Source organism: Penicillium daleae (assembly GCF_028827525.1).
Source record: "Penicillium daleae strain IBT 16125 chromosome Unknown utg000004l_segment0_segment0, whole genome shotgun sequence".
Lineage (NCBI taxonomy): Eukaryota > Fungi > Ascomycota > Eurotiomycetes > Eurotiales > Aspergillaceae > Penicillium > Penicillium daleae.
In genome coordinates this window covers 2,058,444-2,076,226 of record NW_026623152.1, presented here as the reverse complement: position 1 = coordinate 2,076,226, position 17,783 = coordinate 2,058,444, and the positions used below count along the sequence as shown (strand labels likewise).

The following is a 17,783-nucleotide window of genomic DNA, read 5'->3' as shown; positions in this document are numbered from 1 at the left end:
TGGTCTGCCGATCATGCGCAGGAAGTCTTGGAACGATGGAGAGGTGTCCTATCTGCCGAGCACCAATTACGGGATTTATCGGATGTTACCCTTTTGCAGGCTAAAGCATGTATATCGTGTTGCGGTTAGTTTAAGGGCTCGAGTTTAAGCACTGAGTGCCGTTTTTCCGCGTTTCTTTCTCCACTTATCTACTCCGTACTTTCGGGAACGGCTGAACGCTAAAACATCACGTGAAGGACCCTCGAGCACGGAGTCAGGAGGCCAAAACAGTATGGCCTAGTATGCAGCAGAGTTAATAGGATCAAAGAGGTATATATTGATTGTTCCGGGTGGTGATCGTAGGAAACAGTGGGCACAGAAGTATGTGTATAGCGAAGGGGTCCTAACTAATTAGGGTTAGTAGCTGGCTAATTGGAATCTACTAAAAATTTCCTGGGTTAAAAGAAAATCTGCTGTTCTGATTGACTGCCTCATGAAGAATCCATGTAAATAGACACGCAATGATGCTTAGCCGCTTAGAGATCCTTTTCAGTTCTTTGAATTGGTGTTGGGTAGTAGGAGCCCTAGAACGGTTAGAAGCCTTAGGACCAAGGAGGCTTTTGTCACATACTAGGTGACAGCTGAGGAACGACCAAAATCCCGATGGATCCGCTGAGAAGATGAAGACCTGTCCAGATTCTCGAATCCGTATGCCCAAGCAAACATCTGCTTCACACATCTTGCTGAACTCGTGCGACTTATTCTCTAGAGTGATCTTGCGTCGATCTCTTTTCTGTCGAAATGACTTCTTACTCACGCCGGGGAGATTGGATTGTGCACAAGGGGTCCTAGCCATTATAGGAGGCGAGTAGGAGTTGAATACTTAGAGAAGGAAAGTAACAGCCGATATGACGTTTCTGTGAGACGTAAATAACTAGCAACTTCTCAGATTGAAAAGGGTCGAATGATTCTTTAAAGACCACGTTGTTAGGATCGCGGGCTAGGGGACCGTTTCACTCCCAGCCCCACCCGCCGTCATGTTTCAGGGTAGTCACTCTACAGGCAGCGTGCGTTCGGTCCGGCAACCCTCGACATTCATAGCGCTTCTGGGATTAGCCATTGCCCGAGAATGATATGAGAAGGAACACTACGTAACAAGACATAATTTCCCCGAACTATAAGTAACGTTTCCTACCTCTCCTGCTCTGTTCCATGCTCTATCACTTCAGCGTCGCTGGTTCGACTACCCGCCCTCCCTTTAATACTACTTTGTCCTTCATTCACTATGCGGCTTGTCTTTCCTTTCTTCCTCAGCCTAGTATGCCTTGTCAGGGCTGGTACCATTATAGCCTCTGACAGTGCCAATACCGCTGAGCTTGAGTCTCGCGGAACCAGTGGATATCGCTCCGTTGCCTATTTTGTCAACTGGGTCAGTTCGCATGACGTGGCCCCCTGTTTAAATCACCCAGAACCACTTACTGAATATATATCATTCATCAATCTAGGCGATCTATGGCCGTAACTTTAATCCACAGGACCTCCCTGCCGATAAACTGACGCATGTGCTATATGCCTTTGCCAACGTGCACCCAGACACTGGAGAGGTGTATATTTCAGATCCTTGGGCCGACATAGAAAAGCATTACGCTACCGATTCATGGAGCGATACTGGAAATAATGTTTACGGATGTGTGAAGCAACTCTTCCTTCTTAAGAAGAAAAACCGGAATTTGAAGATCCTACTGTCTATTGGGGGCTGGACTTACTCGCCTAACTTTGCTAGCCCCCTCAGCACTGCTACGGGTCGTGCAAATTTCGCTTCCTCCGCTAAGGACCTAGTGATGAATCTTGGCTTCGATGGTATTGATATCGACTGGGAGGTAAGATTCACATAAGATAATCCCCTAGTGGAAGAGGTATACTAAAGAACACCTAGTATCCCGCGGATAGCACTCAGGCCGATAATATGGTTGCAACGCTTCAACAGTTGCGCTCGGTATGCCATAGCAACCAATCTAAACTTTCATGTAAAAGACCTGAACTAACAGGGGAATATAGAGCCTAGATACATTTAGCGCTGCAGAAGCAAACAACTATCACTTTTTGATTACCGTTGCATGCCCAGCCGGTATGTACTACTAGGCCCTGCAAGTTCCTTGCTTCGTCCCTGATCCACATACAGGTCCAGAAAACTACCAGAAGCTCCACATATCTGACATGGACAAGTACCTTGACTTCTGGAACCTTATGGCTTATGATTATTCCGGTAGCTGGGACACCATCGCCGGCCATGACGCTAATATCTATGCCTCGACTAGCAACCCCTCTAGCACGCCCTTTGACGCCGACCAGGCCATCAATTACTATACCTCACACGGAGTAGCAGCCAACAAGATTGTCATAGGTATGCCGCTTTATGGTCGCTCGTTTATGAATACCGATGGGCCTGGTACGTCTTACAGCGGCGTTGGCAGCGGCAGCTGGGAGAATGGAGTGTGGGATTATAAGGCGCTGCCCCAGGCTGGGGCAAAAGTCAGCTACCTCGACCAACCTTTGGCCAGCTACAGCTACGATGCCTCACAAAGAACGATGATAAGCTATGATACACCTCAGGTTGCGTACAAGAAGGCGGAGTATATTATGTCAAGGGGTCTAGGCGGCGGAATGTGGTGGGAGAGCAGCGGTGACAAGAAAGACTCTGATAGCTTGATCACGACAGTGTGTGCCCTAGTCGGTTGTTTATTTTCTGTTGGATCGTCACTTGTCAGTGCATTTTCTAACTGAATGTTTCACCTTTAGGTTGTTAATACCTTCGGCGGGGTCGGGGCTCTAGAGAAAGTTGAGAACGAGCTGAGATACCCATCCTCCTCTTATGATAACCTAAAGGCTGGATTCCCTTCCAGTTAAGAGGCGGTTTCTAACTCAGCTAAAAGAGAATACATGATTGACAGAAAGTGTCTATTGTGCTTACATACCAAGGAAACCATAGGGGAGCTGGTTTATTATGTGTACTTTAAGTTGACGTAACCTTCGCTTATTTAACAAATTCATTATGGAATCTCTTTCACAAGCATAGAGCTCAGAGAGTTGCTGGAGCAATCTTAAGTTAGTGCTTTGCAAAGCTAAAATCCAAAATATGTTCAAAGAGCAATAGGGAACCTGTTACGGTCAAGAGCAAGATCAAAATAAAACTATACTATTCAACGAAGGTATCAAGAGAGGGAGGAGAAAAACGGAAGGAACTATTGTAGTGGGGATTCAGGTGACGATTATTTGACGGGGCTTCGTGGTTCTCATTTTTCATGTACGGAGTGAGTCCTTTGGGTTTGTTTGCTTAGTTTGCATGACGCATCGCGATGTCCTTTATCTAATCACATGATACACTAATCCGGATATGGCTATTCCCGTAATTTTAAGATCTGTTCCTAGGTTGAATGATTTAGGGCTATACGTGTATTGACCTAAGTAAGCCGTATGCTCCTGTATTGTCGCAGCCACGAAAACCCCGCTCCATAATACTCCGTACCTCCAGTGAGTATATTCTTACTTACTTACCTACATGCGCACCCGAGTCATGTCTCCCTACTCCGCATGGTCCAGTGTATTGCGGTGATCAGACCTGCAGCACCCGAACACGGGCGCCAGGGGACTCGAGCGTCCTATCTCGAGCGCCCAAACCCCCCTCCCCCCCCCCCCCAAAACGACCCTTCAAAAAAAGGCACGAAATCTTGAGTTTTGGCAGCGAGAAGTCATTATCCACACGATATGTTATAATGCCCAGCAGGCCTACACGCCTTAATAATAATACAGCTTGGGATATTCCCCTCCAGGAGGGGCTCAGAATGTCCTGTATTGTGATTGTGAATTGTGATGAAACCGATGCATATCCCTGCAGTCAGGGCACCGAGCCCTTGTCGATCATGAAGGGTAAAAAAGGCTCGCACATATTGTATCTAGTTCTTCTCTTTCCTTAAGAATCAGTTTTGTGCTCAAGCTGATAACTTCTTTTTACCGGATCACTCTGTCCCATCCTCCTTCTAGGCTATCTTCCTTACCTTGTCGACAGGCTGACATACTCTGCACCGTGTGTCGTAACGACAAAGGATTTTTGAGATAAAAGGATGTGATACATCAGCTCACCAGTTGAACAATGCTTCCACTGATATTTTCATAAATAATCTCCCTTTCTCGTCGCACCTGTTTAATCACATTCTTCTAATAATAATTACTTCCTTTATGGCAAAACCTTCCCCATGCTCTTGCCATTAGGGAGACCCTATCGAGGCCTCTCTACCTGCAGCGTAACCCTGCCCAGTAATTCATCGCTTCGTGTGACGCACGGGCCTTTAGTCTCCTAACAGCGCGATCTGATAACTTTGGAGTCTAGCCTAGGTCGCCTAAGTCGCCTGATCCTTTAGGCTGTCCTCAACGTGGCTCGCATCCTGAGGTGAAAGGATCCTCATGAAACCTCCAGTCCGAGAGATCCTAGAGCGTTGAAATAATGACTTCCGCCAGCATGGGACTTCGTATTCCTCACGGATATTGATCTACAGCGACAATGCGCGAATAATTGCCCACGATAGGCTTTGTCGAGGCTGTAATATATACACACTACATATACATACAAGAATATACCGTGCATGCATGCGTAGTGTCACATTGAAAAGCTTGCCGGGATTAATTGAATTGAAAATCGATCGATTGTCCAATTCTTCTCCATCCTGTGCTTATCATCTCCTTAAATAGATATAATAATGCAGACCTAGCCAACGACAGACCAACTGCTCCTCCAACTGCAGTTCACAAGAGAGTAGAGAAAAAAAAATACACGACGCTACGTGGCAGTTCCTATCTCTTTGACGTATTATCTGCACAGGTAGCTTCCCAGCGCCACTAAAAAGCTAATTTCAGCACTGATCATCCTGTTCGTGCATTAATCACACTTTTTGCGGTGATATTCTACGGACAAGTTATTTGCATACGTTACTATCGGGTGACAAATCGGTGGGGGAGCAGTTTTCAGTGCGTTTCATACCTCCACTTTCGTTCGCATTGCGCGTATAGAAAAAGTAGCTGAAATCGTCGGCGGCTTAGCGTCCCATTTACCCTTGAACTTAATGGGGCCAGCTCTAATATGCACACATAAATACCTCATCGCTACCCTGGTCAAAATTTTCCGTTTGGATTTGCAGTTCATTCATTTGATATCTTGGTAGATCCTTATCATTTCTAGGTTGAGCATTGATAATGGGCTCGACCACATCGACTACACAATGGCTGCATTCCGAGGTCCTCGATCGAAGCCTTTGGGCCGACAACCCGGAATATCTCCTCACGATCCCACCGCGGATTAGTAAATATAACGAACGATCCGACGATGCAAGCGTTCAACTTCAAATCGACGTGGCTGGTAAGGAAAATGTTGGAGTTGTCGATGGTGCTATTACTAGTGTTGGGGGTTTAGCTGCGTTGATGTATCCCGACTGCCTTCCGGACAGAATGGCAGTTACTTCATATGTGCTTGAGACAACATTTATTTGGGACGGTAGGTACATCACTTGCTTCTAGTATCATGAGCCTTCGCCACTGACGGACGACAGATCTCAATATTCCGGAACCAGATGAGGTAGGATCGGATCCACCGCTCTTGGTGAATGGGTTTAAAACTAACCCATATGCATGGAAAGGTGGCCATCAAAGATTCCGAGTCAAATACTCGAAAGGATGTGAACATCTTTCACCACCCTTCCATGAAAGCCAGGCTAAAACAAGCGTTCTCTAAAGGGGTTGCTGCAGTGAGTAGGATCGATCCTATTCTTGGGCCCAACGTCCTCGAAACTTGGAAGGACTGGAGACTTGCCGAAACAGACATCCGTGGCAACTTTTTTAAATGGACAAGCTTGGATCAATACGTGGAAGTTCGTGTCCGCGATATTGGATACCCGTACGTTTGCTATTTTCACGGAAATCAACGCCGAGATATCACCAAACTTACTATACTTTAGCTGTGTTATCGCCATGGGGTTATTTTCATGCAACCTGAAAATAACTCCAGAGGAAGAGGCTATAGCACTTCAGATTGCCTGGCCTTTGCATGCGCAGGGGGTTTATTCCAACGACTACTACTCCTGGTTTAAAGAGTTAAGAGCTCACCAGGAAAGTGGCGGGAAAATCCCGATCATAAATTCAGTCAAGTTGCTACAGCGCTTAGAAGGCCTTTCCGTGGAAGAGGCAAGAGCACGACTGAGAGAGAAGAGCCTCGAAATGGAGGCAGAGTACCATCGACGCAAGAAGGAGTACTTCGAAGCCAATGCGGACAAGGGTATTTCCCCTGCCCTGGTTCGGTATCTTGACTATCACGAGGAATACGCCACTGGGCATGTCATATGGTGCTTGAACTCTTATCGCAACAACTCCCCTGGTGGAGATGAGTATCGCGCTTATTATGCAAAGCGAGTTGCAGAGGGAGCTATCTTCTGGGACAATCCATCACAGTCGGAGGACATCCTGACCGATGGATACCAGGTTCGGTATCTCCAGAAGTAGCTGTTCGGGGGAGGCGTTTGGTCGAATCTACCGCTCTTGGGCGGGTTGATGGTGGTCTTGGCAGCTGCGTATAGATGGTTGCAATTCATGCCCCTGCTCACGCCAATATTCCAAAGTCAAAAAGCGAAACCTGAACTCTAAATAAATGGGATCGGCAAGTCCGGAGGAGAATACGATAAATTCGTATGGAGCAATATCAAGTTAGAAATCAGAAGAAGGATGATCAACGGAACCTCGACGGGCTTAGAAGAAGAGAGTTTTCATAGGGAAGAGGCTAGCCAACATATCACAAGAACTATCTACTACGGTTTTCACTTTCATAATATATGAAAGTAAGCTGCCGCTGATGGGCGATCTTGAACACCACGCTGATAGCGTAGAAGATTCCAATGAGCCCCGGTACATGAGCTGACCACCGGTCTACGATTCAATACAGTCTTCCTCAATACAGGGCCGCTCGAAATCAGTTTCACCTCATTGTTCTCTTCGATTCTTGCTCAAACTCTATTTTGAAACACGCTAGTCTATTTTGAATTTAGTCCCTTGTACGATCGTGAAACGTATTTATGGATAAAGTCACATGATTGTTTTTCTTTGTAATGTACTGAAATAAAGTGCATTGCTCTATATCTGGCATTTTCTGATCGTTAACTAAAGGCTTCCGTATACGGGTAGTAGGTAACTGGCACTGCGTGGTCACTACTCATTATGATAACAGACAAGGAGCCAACGTAGCATAACCCTCTATATAATAAAATGGATATATCAGGAGTATGAGATCGAGAAGATTAGCTCCCCTGACTAACTTTATCGTCACCTGATTGCGGGGTAAACTTCCAAGTTGGCAGTGCCGACTCTTGGTACCACCAAGCATCGACCTACTTTGAGGGCTATCATGGCAACCAATATATCATATGACGGCCCTAATTCGGGGCTTCAAATCGGACAAAACCATGGCCATATCACTGCGCAGTTCTGTAGGTGGGAGAAGAACTCGACTTTAACATAGTGTGACTAACCAGTGTGATCGCGAAGCGCAATCGGAAACATCATTAAACCAGGCATGTTTGCGGGATCTACGAACGACTAATCCCCACGATGACAAAGACCGTATTGAACAAACCAAAGGAGGATTGCTCATAGACTCATGTGCCTGGATTTTACATAACGAGCAATTCAAACAATGGCGCGACAAACCGAGCAGTAGTCTTCTCTGGATCAGGGGTGATCCCGGCAAAGGTAAGACGATGCTTCTCTGTGGCACCATCGACGAATTGCTTCGATCCGTGGGGGATAATGCAAATATCTCGTTCTTTTTTTGCCAAGCTGCCGACATTCGAATCAATAATGCTACAGCCGTTCTCCGTGGCTTGATTTATTTACTTATCGAGAAGCAGCCTTCTCTTCTCTCTCATATACGAAGTCGATATGACCAAGCAGGCAAAGCACTGTTTGAGGACATAAACGCATGGAGTGCCCTATCGAAGGTCTTTACCGATATCTTAAAAGATCCAACTTTACGGAATACCTATCTGGTGATCGATGCACTCGATGAATGCACAACAGACCTCCCTTACCTTCTTGATTTCCTTGTCCAGGAATCATCCGCCCACACGCACGTGAAATGGATTGTTTCGAGCCGTAATTGGCCCGAAATCGAAGAGCGTCTAGACACTGCTACCCGAATAGCTCAAATCTCATTAGAGCTAAACGAGGTATCTGTTTCCGAAGCCGTGAAAAATTTCATTCAACACAAGGTTCGCCTATTGGCGAGGGTCAAAAAGTATGGAGATGAAACCCGTGATACAATCTGCCGTCACTTATCGTCAAACTCACAAGGCACTTTCCTTTGGGTAGCTTTGGTATGTCAAGACCTTGATAGAACATCGCGGAGGCACGCTCTCAAGAAGCTGGAAGCATTTCCTCCTGGATTAAATGCTCTATACGGTCGGATGATTGACCTTGTTCGCAAATCGGAAGATGCCAAGCTTTGCAAGCGAATACTAGCCATCATGTCAATAGTGTATCGGCCTATCGCGCTTGACGAACTAAGTCCCTTGATCGAATTCCCTGACGATATCTCCGATAACTACGAAGCTCTATCAGAGATTATAGCGATTTGTGGCTCGTTCCTGAGTTTCCACGAAGGCACTATAACATTCGTTCACCAGTCTGCAAGGGAGTTCCTACTGAGAGAAACGCGAAATGAGATATTCCCTAGAGGTATAGAATCTGAACACGATACACTGTTCTCGCGATCCCTACAAGTCATGTTTAAGACACTTCGACGCGATATCTTTGACATCAAATTTCCCGGATTTCCGGTTCAGAAAATCACACAACCTAGTCCGAATCCATTAGCAGCTGTACCATACGCGTGTGTCTATTTGGTTGACCATCTTCAGGATGCTTGGAGTAATAAATACGATGATCATATCCTTGATGAGAGAGGGTGTGTGGATGCTTTTCTACGGCAGAAATACCTTCACTGGCTGGAAGCCCTTAGCATTCTGGGAAGCCTCTCCCAAGGCATAGCAGCTATGCTAAAGCTTGAGGGTTTAGTTCGGGTGAGTTTTCGCCTTTTTACCGAAGACGATCTCCACTACTGACCATGGAACCATCATGATAGGAAAAGTGTGATCGAAAAGCGCTTCGACCCCGAATTCGAGACGCATCCCGATTCATTCTCTACCACAGACTACCAATTGAAAGCTGCCCCCTTCAAGTATACGTTTCACCGCTCATCTTCAGCCCAACGAATAGTATCACGAGGTTTTGTTACCAGAAAGAGAGGCCAGATTGGATTTTAAATGAGCCACTGTCAGACAAGGATTGGAGTCCATGCCTTCAAACTCTCGAGGGCCATTGTCATCAGGTCAACTACATTTCCTGGTCGCAAGATGGAAACCGACTCGCATCAGGTTCACATGATAACATGATCAGGGTCTGGGATCCAGCCAACGGTCAGTGCACCTTGATTCTCGAGGGGCATAATGGTTCAATTTACTCGATCACTTGGTCACAAGATGGGAGTCGACTTGCATCAGCGTCTTTCGATAAGACAGTCAGGATTTGGTATCTAGCTTCCGGTCATTGTATATTCACCCTCAAGGGGCACACTGGCCCGGTCATGACGATTGCCTGGTCACACCATAGTGGTAGGCTTGCATCAGGATCAGATGATAACACAGTCAGGATCTGGGATCCGGCCAACGGCCAGTGTATATGGACCCTTAAGGGGCACAATGGACCGATCATATCAATTGCCTGGTCGCACAATGGAATCCGAATTGCATCAGGGTCAAACGATAAAACAACCAGGATATGGGATTCGGTTACCGGTCAGTGTATCTTCTGTCTCGAGGGGCATAGTGACCCGGTCATATCTGTTGCCTGGTTACAGAATGGGAACCGCCTTGCCTCAGGATCGCGTGATCACGTAATCAGACTCTGGGATCTGGCCACTGGCCAGCGCGTATCAACCCTCGACAAGCATACACAGTGGGTCAACTCAATTGCCTGGTCGCAAGACGGAACCCGAATTGCATCGGGATCAGATGACGGAACGGTCAAGATCTTTGATATGGTCACTGGCCATTGCATTTCAATTCTTGAGGGACATAGTGCTCCAGTGGTGTCAATTGCCTGGGGGTCAGATAGAAGCCGACTCGCATCAGCATCCTGTGATAAGACAGTCAGAACATGGGACCTGACCACCTGCGAGAACGTCTCGCCCTCTGAGCGGCACACTGCCTGGGTCACGAAAATTGGCTGGTCACACGATGGAAGTCGACTCGCATCAGCGTCCTTTGATAAGACTGTTAGGGTCTGGAATCCAGCCACCGGCCAGTGCATATCAATCCTCAAGGGGCATAGTGGTCCGGTTATGTCGATGGCCTGGTCACACGATAGTCGCAGACTCGCATCAGCATCAGGATCAGGTGATTACACGGTTAGGGTCTGGGATCCGGTCACCGGCCAGTGTACATCAACCCTTGACGGTCATAGTCAGCAAGTCAACTCAATTGCATGGTCGCAAGATGGAAGACGCCTTGTTTCAACGGCCTTTGATTACACAATCAGAGTCTGGGATCTAGCCACCGGCCAGTGCACGGTAAAACTGGAGGGGCAAAGTGGCTGGTCGATTGGTTGGTCGCAAGATGAAAGCCAATTCGCCTTAGCTTCCTTGAATAATTCGGTCAGGATCCTAGATTCCTCCACTGGCCAGTGCGCGTCCACCCTCAAGGGGAATAATGGTCCGTTCATGGTGGTTTCGTGGTCAAAGGATGGAAGCAGACTCGCATCGGGATCGAGTGATAAATCGATTACGGTCTGGGATCTGACCACCGGTCAGTGCGAACGAACATTGCCTATCCACTCCCCTGACTTCCTTCAGTTCGATGAACTCGAGCCTAATCTTCTACACACGGCAATCGGTGCAATCAATCTAGCACCCACTGGCTCTGTCAAACCCACTCTCCACTCCTTGCAGTTGCCAGATATCTGTGGATTTGGCTTGAAAGATGACCATTCCTGGATAACTTATAATGGTGTTAACCTCTTATGGCTGCCCGTGGACTACCGACCGGTCCTACTCTCTCTTTTTGCTATATCTGCAACAACCGTTGCAGTTTGCTGTCCATCAGGTCGTGTCATATTCCTCGCGCTCTCAGAGCTCAATCCTCTTTCTGTTGTTTGATCAGCACATTCAGCACATCTATCGGATCTGTTTCCTCTTTCTCCTGACACATTATTGATGGCGAATAAATTCTTTTGCGGAGGCTTTTTGAGAAGACAGACATAGTTTAGCCGTGGACCTGACCAGTGGTCCGGCTTAATTTTGTTAGAGAATTCCCCTACGGCAGAGAGCCCACATGCGGGTGCCGTGGATCGTGTGATATATTTATTCTCAATTGACTTGAGATGTTCGAATCCAACTCTATAGAACATTTCCTTTCTACACGTACAGCAGCCATAGTCTAGCGTTGTTAAGAAACACCCCACCAGATATTATCTCTTTAGTTGTGCACGTTTTTTACGCTTATTCAACAAGGTCTGTGAGCTGACTGAGAGGGGTTGACTGAAGTTGGAATGTGTGTCATCGTGGCCAGACAATCGACTTGCCCTTTTTTCTTGGCTTGTTTGGCTTGTTTGTTAATAAGGAGCTTCTAGAACAGTAACGCATACGAGACAATACAAAAGCTATTTTCATATACGTATTTACAACGGTATTAGAATACCGCCAAGGCTGGCGCCAGGGGCAGCCTAACTATAATAGGTAAAGTCTGATGCAAGGTAAAGTTCGAAAACAAATTAAATTGAAAGAAATAGGTGAAACTGATTTCGAGCGGCCCTGTATTAGCCTCACGGCGTCTACAGTCCTCCCTTATCGTACAGTAAGCAATTCCAGAGGAAGAAAAATTATGTTGAAGATTGTAGAGGCATATCAGACCGAGAATAGTGTCATAATTTCTTGTGCAGAGGTACTGTGAACCACGTCTAAGTCTTCGAAGAAAGTTACAATCCATAGGCCTGCGACACTGTTTTAGTGTCGCATATTGTTGCTCTTACAGCCATTCTCGAAATCGCCTTGACCAATACACTTAGAGCAACTCTTTTCTGGTCCCAAATCTGAGGACTGTCATAAAATAAGGGATGTACTGTACCAATGCATGTGCTCTTAACTAATCAAAGGAGATTCGCTTAGTTATTGACCTACGCTAAGGCCTTAGCGGTAAGGTCAGAAAATCGTTTCTCTACGTGTATTGGTCAGGGCGATTTCGAGAATGATCAAAAGCCACAATATAACTTTGCGACACTAAAACGGTGTCGCAGGCCCTATGGATTGTAAATTTTCCAACGACTTGGGCGTGGTTCACAGTTCCTCTACACAAGAAACTACGACACTATTGTTGGCCTATAGTAACAGTAGCAAAGTTAATCCGCCTTAAAATCAAGAAAACTTGGCCAAGCGACCTGCTTTTCCATGGGTAGCTTTTTGTACCACTAACTAAACAGTGCAAATTTTTATGCAGGGGGAGGATACATGTTCAAAGTTCTTTTTAGGTCTTTTATTGCTTTGTGTGGTTGGCCCTAGTCGGAAGAAGGAATTGCAGCCCCTAATTGTGAAGGCAGTAGAACACTAAAACGTGTACGTGGAGACTGACCCCGCGCTGACAAGGCCTCTAATGAACCAAATCCTTTCCCGCCGACATGATTTTGTCGCCTGCTACTTTGTAGACTTGAAAATTGGGGCGAGTTTGGTTGTCGTCTCTTACTCTAATGATCATTCAGAGGACAAGGATTTCCTAGTAGACTCGCAACGAGTGGGATCTATCAAAGATATTTAAAAAGGCTGCCTCCCATCGTTAGCCGATTTAGTCGGCTAGAAACACGGATTGCTTTCCTTACAGAGACTGCACACTAACGGATTAACGTCATAAGATTTAGCTATGTTGGGGCAAGTCTTAAAATGCCTTCCCTTGGCCTTGTCTACCGGTTCTTTGATTTGCTTAGCGATTGTGTTCTCTGGATGCACGTCTACTTCTTCTCCTAGTGACTTATATTTCATGAAGGTTCATATAACGCGACAGCTTTTTGAGAATTAAACTGAGCATTTACAGGTGAACTTGTCTTCGTTCTCTACTATTGACTTCACTCTTCGCCGAGAGATCTCGGTCCGCGGCCTGGACTCGGCTACGGCCACATCGGAAATCACGAGCACAGGAGGTAATGTTATAAGCTCTGCAGAGACTGGTGTTGCACAGGCTTCTGCAGCCGCCCAAACGGCAGCGAGTGAGGTCAACAATTCTATACAAGAGATCTCTAGTGGTCTTAAATCTAATCTCCCTGGCTACTACTCTGTCGGACTGTTAGGGTATTGTGAAGGACATGATGATAAGGCCACCTATTGTTCCAATCCAAGTACCTCATTTTCCTTCAACGTTACCGATTTATTTGGCAAGACTTCCCCCGAAGTATCTGCCCTGATCCCTGGTATCGGAAGCAAAGCTTTAGGTGGATATCAGTCTATCGCTCGATGGTCCATTTCAGCCAATATTCTTGGACTCATATTCTCGTCTGCAACCATTATCTTTGGAATCACTACTTTGATGTTTTCATGGGGAAGGATATTTCTCATTATCTCCCATCTGGTATGTTCACGCTCCCAACGAAGCTAATGATAATTTTTGACCGTGGTGTAGCTGGCTACAATTTTCATTATGGCTGCAACAATAAGCACTACCGTCATTTACGGGCTTATGACCGGCGCAATCAAGGCAATATTGCAAAGATTTGGAATTTTTGCAAACTTGGGGGACCACACATTTACAGCGGCATGGTTTGGGGTGGGTTTTTCTTTTGGAGCTTTGCTGGCATGTATGATTGAGCTGTTTTGTTGCTGTATTTAGTCCACAAAATAGGTAATCAGGTATCTTGCAAAGTTCAGATTAACAATGGAAAGGAAAATTGGAAGACTGCAGTACAGGGATTCTCGAAATTGTGTTGCCCAGTTCACGCTGAGACTCCTTTGGCCCCACTGCCAAGACCTTAACGTGGATCATCAATTGGGTAATGAAACCTTGTACAGTATTGTATCTCTCCTTCCGGAAGAATACGTCGTACACTTTCAGTGTTGGTTACACGTTGATGGTCGCTGTACTAGCTCAGGGGCACATTACAGCGGACTGCAACTTTCTGTTGCGGGCCCAATGAATGATCTGTGCTAAGACCTTGGCAGTCGGGCTCCCGGCCAAGAAAGACAGTCTCAAGGCAATTTCGAGAATAGGGCCCTGTACAGGACGTCCCGAAACTGGTGCAACAACCTACACTCTTCGAGTGATCCTAGAGCCCCACCGCTGAGAGACACTAATCTATATTTGGAATTTTCCGGAGTATCCCTGTTAGTCCGACATGTATTTCTACTTACGTATATTACAAGGTACTTTCAAGCATGTATTCGCTTGTAAATAAAATACATTCGACACCTCCATACCCCACCACGAAAACAAGAGGCTATCTTTAACCTTCAATCACAAGCGGCCGAACCAAGATGGCGCCAAACCTAGCCCCTTCAACGCATGAGCTTATCTATGACATGATCCACAGTGGGGAACTATCTGTATCGGAGATGGCTGAGGCTGCTGGCTGCCACAGGAGTACCATCCTGAGAATCTCTTCCAATATACAGATGTTTGGCAGCGTCAAAGCACCGCCTAATAAAGGCGGACGGCCACGTAGCATCACTCCAGTCATGCTAGAGGCTTTATGCGATCACCTGCTTGAAAAACCTACCTTATACCTAGAGGAGATGGCGATCTTTCTATGGGACGAATTCGCTCTTCAAGCAACGAAATCGAGCATCAGCCGTGCCCTTGCGTCCAAAAGCTGGTCAAAAAAGACTGCCCGTATTAAGGCTCAAGAGCGCAACCTAGAGCTTCGTGACGAATACTCTCACTATATCTCAGACTTCAAGTCTTACCACCTTGTCTTTGTGGATGAGTCTGGATGTGATAAGAGGATAGGCTTCAGGCGGACTGGGTACAGCGCCAGTTCAAGTGTCTAAATTCCATCGTGATCAGCGATATCAGATACTACCTGCCTATGCCCAAGATGGTGTTGTTCTGTCTGGAGTATTCCAAGGCTCAACCGATGCATCCATCTTTGAGGATTTTATAGAGCAGCTTCTCCAGCAGTGTGGGAGGTGGCCAGAGCCAAAATCCGTGTTAGTCATGGACAATGCATCCTTTCATCACTCTGACCAAATAGAAAGGATGTGTTCGAACGCCGGGGTAAAGCTGGTGTACTTGCCTCCATACTCTCCCGACTTGAATCCTATTGAGGAGCTCTTTGCCGAGTTGAAAGCCTTCATTCGGCGAAATTGGCATTCCTACTCAGAAAGTCCCGACCAAGGATTTGATACCTTCCTCGAATGGTGTGTTGATGTCGTCGGTGCAAGGGAGAAGAGTGCAGAGGGCCACTTCCGGCACGCAGGCCGGACTATTGAGATAATGTAGTACAGCTACATGAGCTAAGTTTGAAACAGATCTCTTTAGTTGACCCAAATACTTCACACCTGGTCTTTCATTTTCTATGAATGGAAATCACGTGCCGTATCAGGAGTAGTCTCGTAGACTCCCAATTTGACGGACTGCCTACCCCACCTTCCATGGGCTAACCCCACCTTCCACGGGGCTGAGTTGAATCATTCATTAACCCTTCTCTTGGAGGCAGCTTCTTTCCTCGGATCTTGACCAGAGAGACGCGGCCAACAATATTTCTTTTTCCAACTTCCGATTTCTTCGCATGAAGGGCTACCTGTTAGAGGGGCTAGACTGTTGGCTTGCGCTTCACCGTGTGTTTTACCACATCCATCTCACTGCTATCCCGCCTATCTCGCTATGGCTATGGCGTCTATCTCTATCAGTGGAACGAACTCTGGAGTTCAAATCGGACAAAATAGTGGCCATATCACTGCACAGTTTCACCCCCCAACTGGTAGGTTTTCCCGAAGCCATGCTAGGGATATACGAACTTATTGGATATCTCTGTCCCAGAGCAACTTGAAAAATCAGCAAACCTAGCCTGCCTTCGGGATTTGCAGACGACTAATCCTCGTCATGACAAGTATCGTATCGAGACGGACAAAGGTGGACTACTCAAAGATGCATATACTTGGATCCTCGATCATGCTGATTTCATACGATGGCGCTATCAGAAACACAGTCAACTGCTGTGGATTAAAGGGGACCCTGGGAAGGGTAAAACAATGCTCTTGTGTGGAATCATCGACGAGCTCACGAAGTCCGCTCCTGAAACGCACGCTGTCTCCTTCTTTTTCTGTCAGGCCACCGACGTGCGGATCAACCACGCGACTTCGGTCCTTCGAGGCCTTATATCTATGATGGTCGACCAGCAGCCAATCCTCATCTCCCATGTACGGAAACAGTATGACAAGGCTGGGAAGCAGGTCTTTGAGGATGTCAATGCGTGGGAAGCTTTGTCGGAAATCCTCGCTAGTATCCTCGAGGACCCACTATTACGGACAACGTATTTAATCATCGACGCTCTCGACGAATGCACTATGGGTTTATATCGACTTCTTGAATTTGTCGCCCAGAAATCATCGGCATACCCACATATCAAATGGATTGTCTCGAGCCGCAATTGGCCAACTATCGAAGAGACACTTGATACGCTTTCACAGAAGACAAAGCTATGTTTGGAATTGAACGAGACATCCGTCGCTAAGGCTGTCGCTATCTTCATTAATTACAAGGTTCAGAAGTTGGCTGAAAAGAAGAAATATAACAATGAAAATCGTGATGCTGTGTTCCAACATTTGTCGTCCAACGCACATGGTACCTTCCTCTGGGTGGCCTTGGTTTGCAAGGAGCTTACTCATGTCTCGAAGAGACACGTTCGAAAGAAACTACAAGATTTCCCTTCTGGTCTTGACGAGCTTTACAAGCGAATGTTGAACCAAATCCGCGGACTGGATGATGCTGAACTCTGCAAGTCTCTTCTTGGAGTCATGACGACCGTTTACCGCCCTATCACGTTTGACGAATTAATGTCTTGTATCGATTTACCGGAAGACATTGCACACGATTATGCAGAAGCCTATGAGTCTCTAGAAGAGATCATAGGGCTTTGTGGCTCTTTCCTAACAATCCGAGGACGCACGATCTCTCTAGTTCACCAGTCAGCCAAGGACTTTCTCCTTCAAGAAGCAGAGATTTTTCCCGGCGGAGAAGACATTGTACACTATTCTATTTTTTCAAGGTCTTTACGCGCTATGGCGCGGACACTACGACGCGACATCTATAGCCTCGTCCACCCAGGCTGTCCAATCGAGCAGGTCAACCAGCCAGATCCAGATCCACTAGCCGCAATAGATTACGCGTGTATTTACTGGGTTGATCACCTTTGTAGATGCTCTCCAAACAAGAATGCGATAGGAGACCTACAGGACAGTGGCCCAGTTGGCATTTTCTTCCGCAATCACTACCTTCATTGGCTCGAGGCTCTTAGCCTGTCACGGAACTTATCAGGGGGAGTAGCTTCGATACTAAAGCTCGAAAATTTGCTCCAGGTCTGTTTCTACTCGTATAGTTCAAAGCACGACTCTGATAATATTCCCTTAGATGACACAGATGAATTCACAACTTATTGATAGAGTTCGAGATGCATGCCGGTTTATCTTATACCATAAAATGGCAATCGAGCACTATCCACTTCAAGCATACGCTTCGGGA

General features: G+C 46.5%; 4 protein-coding genes across 4 annotated transcripts; all 4 read left to right on the top strand.

Annotated features, from left to right (window-relative positions):
• Positions 1-1,264: 1,264 nt before the first annotated feature.
• Positions 1,265-2,886, top strand: N7458_004347 (glycoside hydrolase family 18 protein; the record flags this gene model as incomplete). Its single annotated transcript, XM_056907729.1, has 6 exons — positions 1,265-1,408; positions 1,485-1,859; positions 1,916-1,975; positions 2,038-2,107; positions 2,162-2,697; positions 2,779-2,886. 6 exons carry the CDS (start codon positions 1,265-1,267, stop codon positions 2,884-2,886), a joined length of 1,293 nt encoding a protein of 430 aa, XP_056768456.1.
• Positions 2,887-5,226: 2,340 nt separating this feature from the next.
• On the top strand, positions 5,227-6,525 carry N7458_004346 (uncharacterized protein; the record flags this gene model as incomplete). Its single annotated transcript, XM_056907728.1, has 4 exons — positions 5,227-5,524; positions 5,580-5,605; positions 5,667-5,923; positions 5,985-6,525. The coding sequence occupies 4 exons, from the start codon at positions 5,227-5,229 to the stop codon at positions 6,523-6,525; spliced, it is 1,122 nt and encodes a 373-aa protein (XP_056768455.1).
• A 953-nt stretch (positions 6,526-7,478) lies between these two features.
• N7458_004345 (uncharacterized protein) lies at positions 7,479-11,224 on the top strand (the record flags this gene model as incomplete). Its single annotated transcript, XM_056907727.1, has 4 exons — positions 7,479-7,502; positions 7,548-8,977; positions 9,155-9,250; positions 9,469-11,224. The coding sequence occupies 4 exons, from the start codon at positions 7,479-7,481 to the stop codon at positions 11,222-11,224; spliced, it is 3,306 nt and encodes a 1,101-aa protein (XP_056768454.1).
• Positions 11,225-16,294: 5,070 nt separating this feature from the next.
• N7458_004344 (uncharacterized protein) lies at positions 16,295-17,701 on the top strand (the record flags this gene model as incomplete). Its single annotated transcript, XM_056907726.1, has 1 exon — positions 16,295-17,701. One exon carries the CDS (start codon positions 16,295-16,297, stop codon positions 17,699-17,701), a length of 1,407 nt encoding a protein of 468 aa, XP_056768453.1.
• Between the last annotated feature and the right edge of the window lie 82 nt (positions 17,702-17,783).